The sequence below is a fragment of the Carex rostrata genome, chromosome 15 (genome assembly GCF_964058835.1).
Source record: "Carex rostrata chromosome 15, lpCarRost1.2, whole genome shotgun sequence".
In the NCBI taxonomy this organism is placed as follows: domain Eukaryota; kingdom Viridiplantae; phylum Streptophyta; class Magnoliopsida; order Poales; family Cyperaceae; genus Carex; species Carex rostrata.
In genome coordinates this window covers 10,235,146-10,245,441 of record NC_135932.1, presented here as the reverse complement: position 1 = coordinate 10,245,441, position 10,296 = coordinate 10,235,146, and the positions used below count along the sequence as shown (strand labels likewise).

Below are 10,296 nucleotides of genomic sequence, written 5' to 3'. Positions count from 1 at the left end.
CAAGCAACAGTTCAGATGAGAGATAGGAAAAGAGGAAGGAAACAAGGAACCAAATATTATTCATTAAAATCGGTTTTTCTCTTTCTAAACGGTTGCCGGTTTGAAATAAAACCAAGAAAAAACCGGGTTTGAACCGGTTCAGTTACATACACGATTCCTTTAAAGAACCAAACAAGACTGGAGTCTGGTTCCGATTTTTTCCGGCTAAACCGTCTGGTCCTGTCCGGTTTTAATAACACTATGGAATAGAAGCCTCTTTCACTATTCTCTACATTTGCTCGAACGGGACCATAAAGTTTTAGAAACTCATAAAACAGAACAATTAATAAATAACAAATTATGTATAGTCTGATACTGATACAGCCAAAGCTTTGATTAAGTGGAAGTGGAAGCGTTCTCACGCTAGTATAGCTGGATCTCCAGTTTGAGTCCTTCCAGTATCGTTTTTTTCCATTATTTCGCGGCCTTTTGCTGTCGCAGCACTGGAGCCCCTGCGCAGTGTATAAATTTTTCTGCAACGTGGCGACAGCGTGTCATCGTTCATTTTTGTTGACCGTGTCATGTCATGCATGCATCCGTGTCAGATACGGATACGGAATGGTTTTTGAAGTATCTGGACCACTAAACAAATTCGATAGAAAATGAAGGGAGAGGATTAATGATCGTAACTTTTAAGCAACTGAATTAGCAATTACCGGCCCAATAGAGACTGTATGCAAAATTGCATTAATTTAAACGGCCCAATGACGCTTCCTATATGTTATTACTATGCAGCAGTTACCCTGAAACATTTACTGGCCCAATAACGCTTCTTTCATATGCTGAAGAGTGCAATATTTATTTCGCAAAATTTTTGAAAGCTCTACCTCAATTACGCTTCTTTAATTCCACATGTTGAGAATTCAGTACTCATAATATGCATGCACGGTGCACAAAAGAAAGTTATACACCACATTTTATGATTGAAAAAAAAAAACCAAATCCCTTCCATTACTTCCAAACTTTTTTCTTAACATGAAATGCCATAAAAAAAACTCTTAAGAAACGATATATTGCTCAAGACAACATGGCACAATTTTCAGAAATTATCTAAGATAGCAAATATATAGTTAAGATCAAAGACGCATCAATAGCCTGCTAAGCATTCCCGCGGTGGTACCGGATACCTTGACCTGTCGGTGCAGTAGTCATAAATCATGTGGTTTGTCCGGACCCACTTATACAGCCGAGCTTGTTGAGGGTTGAGTTGGCGGTAAATGGGTTGCTCCCACCAATTGTTATTAGGATTCATAATGCACCTTCTCATATCCGGCATGTCACAACCCTCAATGTCGAAATCTTTGTAGTAGGCAAAGAAAGGAGCCTTGTTCCAATCTATCTTCTCTAGACCTCCACGTGTGGCCCAGTCGTCAGCCTCCCATAGAGTGGAGTATACCCCCATTGGTTGCGCCTTGGGAAACGGGATACCCCGCGCTTCGTTGTTTTTGTAAACCCTTATTGGAACATTGTCCACAAAGAAACTGCAATAGAATTATATTAGTTGGTTCATTTCCCATAAATGGGAAAGTTAGTACTTGTATGCATTCTGAATTACAATTTGTAAGATGCTATTTGTGAACTAAGTGTAGGTTTGAGGATATATACTTTTGATGTGGTTCGGGTAACACTTTCACAAACGGGCTTTAATGGGCTGGAACCAGGAGTAGTTGGGTTCATCCGCTAGAAGCAAAACAATTTAGACAACTTATGTTAAAATGGGCCACATAAATAAATTAAGAAAAAATTATGAGCGTTTATATATTGAAGTTAAATCCCATTGCATTTCAGTCGCAGTTTGATTAACCGCATATCTCATCAAATTTTATTTGATTGATTTTACAAAATTAGTTATTTTAGTGACTTGGTGTAGTGAAACATATACTTACACAACGTGGTAATGGTTCCAGAGGATCGAGTAGGTGTGAAATTCGGCAGCAGGGTCGAACCAGAGGTTGACGCGCTGCTCCCGGTCACCTTTGCCGTGAGCATACACATTCGTCTGAACCGTGTATGGGTGCCCCGAACGGTTCCCTAAGAACTCAAAATCCAGCTCATCTCTCACAGTATTAGTATCTGAGTTCATCTGTTTGTAACAATTGACAAGACGAAATGTGGTGAGATTGAGATCAAGCTAGTAGTAGCGGATATTATCATGTCGGCAATTGACGGACCTGATCAGATCAGGTTGGGTCTAATTTCTGGTTGGCATTGTTCCAACATGGGTTCAGTATTTCTCAGGTCCTAAATTTGTACTGTTCTCAGTTAAATCAGGTATGGGTGATGAAAGTTTTTTATTTGGGTAATGGATTAATGGTAGTGTCAAAACTGACTCAATTATTGAAATTTAAAATGAAAAAACCGTTAAAAGTCGGTGCTGCAAATATGTACATAGAATGCAGCAACAGTTCCTGCTGAGTCACCGGGAATGAGCTTGATCTTCATGCTAACATGGCCAAACAAATACTGCTTCCTGGAAGCAAACCCACATCCTGGATTGATAAATATCGGGAAACAAAAGTGATTAATTTCAGAATTTTTTATCACTCTGACTTTAATTTAACTTATTTAAGCATTGCGTTTGTGTTTGTAAAAAGGAAGTGATTAAGCATCGGAGTTAGTAAAGTATTACTTGAGAAATCAATCAAATGAAAAGAACTTTTTTGTGCTAATGCCAGTTAGAAACCTCCTCTAGGAAGTAGGAATACCAGCTAGTAGTATTTTGGTATATATGGTACTAATATGATATGACTGTGAATATTCAACCTGGTCTATTAGTCTATTCCAGTCTTTTGTACCATTTGCTTGTATGCCCTGATATAATTTATAATACATTTTAGGATCTGTATGGCAAATTAAAGATTAAATGTAGGTCCGAGAACTCAACCTGACGACTGATCGAGAATGAGTTGGATAGCCCTCCCGCCTTCCAATTGCTTGATATGATTGTCAGACCAAGTTATTTGAAAATCCTGAAGAAAGGTGGCCGGTCGTGCCGAGACAGTGCACAGATTGAAAGCTCCAGCAAGAAAGAAGAAGAGAAGGCTTGTAGAAATGCTGGTGTAGTCCATATGAAGAAGAGAGAGCAATTTTCTTTTGTTTTTTTTTTAAAGTAGTAACAGTGGCGGATGTAAGAACTAAGAAGAGAGAATGGCAGCTGGTTATAAATGGCTGGCTGAACATGTTGTCGTATTGAGGTGCTTTTATAGAACCAGAGAAGAGAAGAGAGGATATCCTCCTTGTTTTACTGTTGCCAATACCAGCAGTAGTAGTCTTATTTAGTCTTTTGTATTAATTAACTCGATCGCCACACCAATTTCAAGGAGTTTTAACTTTTTGGGTGTTTTTTACTTCAATTGTTTAATCAAAAATCATGCACACATATGTTTCTTTGAACTCTCTTTGATCACATATGCGTCTCCATGATAAAAGTTTAAACATGAGATATAATATAGTAATTGTTTATTACTAAAGAGTATTTTATAAGTTAACTTGGTAGATGGAAATAAATAATTGTCATTAGATTTATAAATGAGAAAATCAAAGATTGTGATATAAATTTTTTTAGAGTGAGGCTATGGTGATATGCATATTATTGAGTGGTCCATACTATGAATTTATATATTTTCAAAGTTTAAACTGTTAATCTAAACCATTAAACATGATCTTCATATGTATGAAAATGTATCGGAACACCCAATTTATATTGTTTAGATTTGTTTTCTATTCTTTTAGATAGGTAAAAAATCAATACTATTGAATGATCCACAGTTTTTAAATCAAGTGATTTTCTATCTATTTAATAAAATAGTAAAATAAAATCTCAAAAATGTAAATTTGATCTGCAAGTACATTTTTATATGAAATAGGTTGAGCAGTTCATATCAATTATTTAAACTTTGAAAACAGAAGTATGAATCTACAGTACAAATCACTCATGGATCTATAATATGTATATTATCAGTCTTACTCGTGTTTTTTTTTTTACATAAATATATTCAATTTGATCCATTGTTAGAAATTATTTACTTTGCCCTTTAAAAAGAAACAACTACTCTTCTGAATATACGCTAAGACAATTTTGTATAAATTATCTAATTTTCGTGTAGACGTCGTCAATTTATTCACCACACTAGCTATATTCCATATGCATGCCACTAGGCGCTAGATCTGCATTTCCTCCGATGCTGTACTATCTAAAGATATACTTATGTGCACACAACAACAAAATTTCCATACTCTCTAGATTTAATTTTGCACGAAGAAACAATAAATTAAATCCTAATTAATAAAAAAAAAAGTGGATGAATAAATAATAGTAAAATATTAAAAGACAGCTCCTAGTGAGGTCGCACCTCTTTCATTCATTAATTCATTAATTCATTCATGCACAGTTGCACACACGCAGAGCAGAGCAGCGGACTCATCGATCATTCATCAATCACTTCTCATATTCATTCATAGATTCATGCATTTGGATCAGAGGCCCACTTATCAGATGGTATTCTGAACTAATTAATTAAATTAATTAATGTTTTTGTTTGCATCTTCCACTTCCAGTTTTTCGAGTTGATGACAGCTATGGAGGTCGTCGGCGCGCCTTCATTACATGCCACGTCAAACATTGGGACAACAGGATAAGGTTATAAATTATAATATAATACATTTGTATATGTTGCTTTGCATGTTCTTTTGTACCAAGCAAACAGAGCTACTAGACATTTCGTACCATGCTCACATAACTGCAACATATACCAATTTAATTTAATGCCTACCGCGCACTTTCCATCAAAACTTGTGCATACCAAACGAAAACTAAATTATATTTTCTTAAGACTTTCAATTTTACAAATTGCAGCATATATCATATAATATACTAGAAATTAATTTCCCCTTCCGTAAAACAATAATACAAGTGAGGCTGCATGACTATTGTGCACAGTGAAGATCGATCCTTATTATGAATTAATTATTCTATTTTTAAAGTTTAAATAATCATTCTGAATTGCTTAATATGCAACTGCATTTCAAAACCAATTTTACATTTTTAATATATTTTTATTATATTTTTAGATAGGCAAAATTAATATCACTTAATTAGAAATTTTTGGACCAGATAGTGATTTTTGAGTGAGTCTATGGTACTATGCATATCACGGGTTGTTACCGTGCTACGGCTCTATATTCGAGTTTTCAAATTCTAACGGTCGATCCGAACAGTTCATCTTGTTCTCCATATTAATATGTGTTTGGAGACCAAATTTTACATTTTTTGAAAAAAATTTTACTATTTTTTTAGATATTTAAAAAATCACTTGATCTGAAAATTCTGGACCATCCAAAAACAGTGATTTTCAATAAATCTAAAAAAATAGTAAACAAATTTCAAAAAATGTAAAATTTGGTCTCCAAACACATATTAATATGGAGAACAAGATGAACGGTTTGGATCGATCATTAAGATTTGAAAACTCGAATATAGAGCCGTAGCACTGTAACAAATCGTAATATGCATAGTACCATAGACTCACTCGTGATTTTTACCTATCTAACAAAATAATAATCAATTATAAAAGCTATGAATAAGGTTCAATTGTGAATGGAGCAACAGATTACAGATTACAGATGGGGATAGGATCGGAGTAGGACGAACAAATAATGAGGAACGGCATCTATACATTGATTCCAATACCATTAACAAAGCCCACAAGCTGCATTCAATTATACAAACCAGCCCATATTTTTGCCCCCACTATGAATCAAAATTAAGCCTCTTCTGCTTTTAACGGGCTAAATTTCGGCCACAACTTGCTCTCTTTTTCTGGGCCACCTTCAAGTGGAATTTTCTATACTATTTCCTTTAGCTCTTCATTCAAAACTTAAAACAATCTATTTTCTATACTGCTTTTAACGGGCTAAATTCGGGCGATAAAACCACAACTTGGAAATTTGGAAAATTACAAGTGAACCGTTGACGCTACTGGATGTCTAAAGACTAAAAGTAATGTATTCATATGAAATTTCTAAACCTTTTACATTTTATTTTATTCGATATCATTACGTGCAAAAATTATTTTTTCCTGAGTAATTAGTAATTAGTAATACTCATTGATTTTAATTTTTTTATTTATGTATTTTGTGAAAAGAAAGCTCTAACGTAAAAAAAACGAACATACACAACGGGACCCAAAATCAAAGGACATTAGATCTCTGAAACATTTGCAAATATAATAATAAAATTCGGGTATAATTTGTAACTCGTAAGAGCATTGTTAAACGAATTATTTACAAATTTTATAAATAGTTCAGAAATCATTTCTAAATATTGTTTTCTTTCAATAAACATCAGATTTTTGTAATGTTTACCAGCATCGTAAATATATATATAGAGAGAGAGGTGGTAGTTCCTGAGCTTTGGTGCTACCAATTCGTTTTTCAATTTTCAAAGTTCAAAACGTGGATCCGAACCGTTCAAGTTGATCTCTATATTAATATGTGCTTGGAGACCAATTTTATATTTTTTTCTAAAATTTTTAACTATTTTTTAAGCAACTTTGAAAATTGTCGATTCAACGGTGGCTTAACAAAACAGTAAAATCAGAAGCCATCATTGGATCAGCGATTTTCAAAGTGGCTTAATAAATAGTAAAAAGAATAAAAAAAATGTAAAATTTGGTCTCCAAGCACATTTTAATATAAAGATCAACTTGAACTGTTCGGATCGACGTTTTGAACTTTGAAAATTGAAAAATGAATTGGTAGCACCAAAGCTCAGGAACTACCACTTTGATCTTAGCCAGTCTCTATATATATATATAGATGAGCTACGGTGAGCCATGGAGTAAAACACGTTTGTACTCCACGTTGAATTTTCATTTTGAAAGTCCAAACGACCGATCCGAACCGTTAGATGTGATCTCCATATTGAAATGCGCTTGGAGACCAAATTTTATATTTTTTTGGAATTTTTTTACTATTTATTAAGCAATTTTGAAAATTACTGTTTTGCTGTGAACAGTAAAAAATTCTGGACTATCGGATCAGCGGTTTTCAAAATTGCTTAATAAATAGTAAAACAATTCTAAAAAAATGTAAAATTTGGTCTCCAAGCACATTTCAATATGGAGGTCATGTTGAGCGGTTCAGATCGGTCGTTTGAATTTTCAAAATAAAAATATAGTGACATGGAGCACCAACTCATTTTATTCCATGGCTCACCGTAGCCCATATCTCTCTCTCTATATATATATCATGTAAGATAGTTTGAAATATATTATTGATGAGTATGGCTAATATAACATCAGTGTCATTTCAGTCCATATAACACCAACTTCAAAACCTATAAAATGGAGTTCAAATAGTGAATCCAAACCGTTCAAACAAATTTACTTTATGAGTGATGCGTTTACATGCAAACTTTTTATATTTTCGAGTTATTTTAGTATCAAATCAAGCGGCAAATAAATTGAAAAATGAATGTATTAAAATTAACTTAAAAACTCGCACATTTGACCGCTTGACTTGATACCAATTAAACTCAAAAACTTATAAATTTTACATGTAAACGCACAACTAATGAAGTACATCGGTTTGAACGGTTTTGTTTCATTATTTGAACTCAATTTGATAGATTTTGAAATTGGTGTTATATAGACTGAAATGACGCTGATATTATATTAGCCATACTCATTATTGGTACAATTTCCAAATACTGAATTATTTGTTTGCAAACAGTATAATGAGGAGAGAAAGGTATTGCGCTCGTGATTCGTGACAGCACGCGTGAATGCCAACAGCAAAGCAAAACAAGGCTCCAAAATGGAACATTAATTAATTTATCCCCATCATTTTTTTTTTATGAAAAGCCCTCGGGCGAGAGACGATGCTCCCTGCTCCCATCGTACACCTTAAAACCTTTTCATGTGACTCCTGCTCATTACTTCCGCTTCCTTTGTACGTAGAAGATCTAATGTCACAATTTGCCTTTTAAATCGCTCAAAAAAGCTCTTGGATCATGTTTTTGTTAAATGCCATGTTCAATTTGTAACTATAATATTCAATTTAAATTTACCATCTATTAATATAAGAAGCATAATATAATATAAGTACTTACTTTTTTTATATGTGTATTTTCAAACTTTATTTAAAATATAACAAAACATTGATAATTAAATAAATAAAATCTTATAATGAATATAAATTATTTTACACACTAGTTATTTACAATGATACAAACATAAAATAAATAAAGGTCTAAGAATTAAACATTATTTGTTTTGTTCAAATTAATAAGCTTAAGCTTGATATATAGTGACGGTTAAATTTGAGTTTCAATTCTACTCGATGACACTTGCAAATTGCAATCAAATCTAAGTTACAAGTTACGGTCAACTTATTGGATTTGGGGCTCCATTTATAACCCTGAATTAATTCATCTTTTGCATGTATCGCCCGCCCAAAAGAAAACAGTGGGAAAATAATCCATCTCCTTCTCCTTGCACAGTAGCACACTTCCCACTGGGATTCCCAGCCAGAGAGAGAGGGACATGAATACATGATAATATGAATATATGAATATGAGGAGAGCTGGAGAGCTGGAGAGGTGGTATAGCGTGTATAGATGGGACTGCTCAGAAAAATATTTCAGAATCAAGCAGCACAAGTAAAACAACAGGACTGAATTTGATTTTCACGTCTCTCTCTCTCTCTCTCTCTCGTTACTAGCTCTTTCCCTGCCCCTTTGCGGTAAGAATTAGAATCCCTTTTTATCCACCACAGACTTTCCTCTCTATTCCCCGTTTCAAAACAAATACAAAACCAACAACTTGGCTCAATCACATTTATACTTTGGCAAGTTCGTGTTAGGTAGACAACTAGCAATAGTATTTTTTTTTTAATATTTTATAGTTAGATTGTAATAGTAGCCTACATCCCTGTTCTCTGGCGATTGCATATTATTTTAAGCATCTTTCTCTAGCCCAAAGCCCCAAACCCTATGGCAATGCTTCAGCCATTTCTTTCCTTTTCGTCTCTCCCTAGCTTCAACATCTCTCCTGAAGGACTAATACTTTAAAATATTTTATTTAAACATATCAATAACAAATTTATTTCAAAACTATAACAATTGATCAGGTGATTATTTGCAGGAAAAATAATTGTTGAAAATTACTCGGTATACATATATATCTCCAGACACAGACACATCCTGTGTTTCAAACTGATGCAATTTGAAAAGTTATTGGTCCACACAATCCACAATCATTGAGATTGTCTAAGTTAACAATTTAATTATATGAGTATATAACAAATATTTAAATAACTTCTAAATTATACAAAAACTAATACATATATAAATTATCTAAATCACAAAAAAAAAAAACACATCTATCATTTTAATTTTTTTATAATTACTTTATTTCAATATTACGATTGTTAAACAAATATAACCGTCATTATGTCATCTTTCTCTTTAATTTTGTCAACCATTCAGCAATCAAATAATGCACAAAGTGATGTATGAGAACACTTCTCAGTGGTACTTTGAATTTGTTAAGCACAACTAATTAGCACGTAGGTGTTACTAATTATTGGATTTTTAGTGGTACTCAAGATAATATCCAAACATGTAAGTTTGAATTTTTTTTTCTAGTTACCATTTCAAAAAAAATATATACAAAGTAGTACGTAGGTGTTACTAATTATTGGATTTTTAGTGGTACTCAGATAATATCCGAGAGGGTAACTTTGAATTTTTTTCCAAATATATGTTAACTCTGTATTCTTTTTCTTTTAACCACTGACCATCAAAAACTCTGTATTTTTTTTTTCAAGTGATAACTAAAAATAATCGGAGATAAAAGAGCAACAGATACATTACAAATGCATGCTTTGGTGATTTGTTCTGTTTTCTGATTAATTTTCTTTCATTTTTTCCTTCGATCTGCGAATAATTTTGACATTCTTAAAAAAAATGGTAAGATTGAGATGTGAACGCACAAGAAGTATTAATTAGTGAGATGTTAAATAGGCCAATAACCCTTTACACAGGCAATGCAAAGATCATTTGTTAAGCACAACTGTCGAGACGTGCATGAGAATATGAGATGTAGATGTAGTGTTCCTCAATAGATAATATTCCAAAACAAAATACAAAATACAAAATACAAGAAGGAATTTGTCATTTGGGCTATTCAACTACAGTTCCCTCAAACTAAGCAACAAACCAGAAATATATTCAATTAGGTCCATTTATTTATTATT

The 10,296-nt window shown here is 33.1% G+C and overlaps 1 protein-coding gene across 1 annotated transcript; it reads right to left on the bottom strand.

Moving 5' to 3' along the window:
• Window positions 1-958: 958 nt before the first annotated feature.
• Window positions 959-3,216, bottom strand: LOC144566433 (putative xyloglucan endotransglucosylase/hydrolase protein 6). The gene is made up of 4 exons (XM_078316448.1): window positions 2,924-3,216; window positions 2,428-2,528; window positions 1,926-2,122; window positions 959-1,520 (listed from the first exon to the last, which is right to left on the bottom strand). The coding sequence occupies exons 1-4, from the start codon at window positions 3,105-3,107 to the stop codon at window positions 1,127-1,129; spliced, it is 876 nt and encodes a 291-aa protein (XP_078172574.1). The 5' UTR covers window positions 3,108-3,216; the 3' UTR covers window positions 959-1,126.
• Between the last annotated feature and the right edge of the window lie 7,080 nt (window positions 3,217-10,296).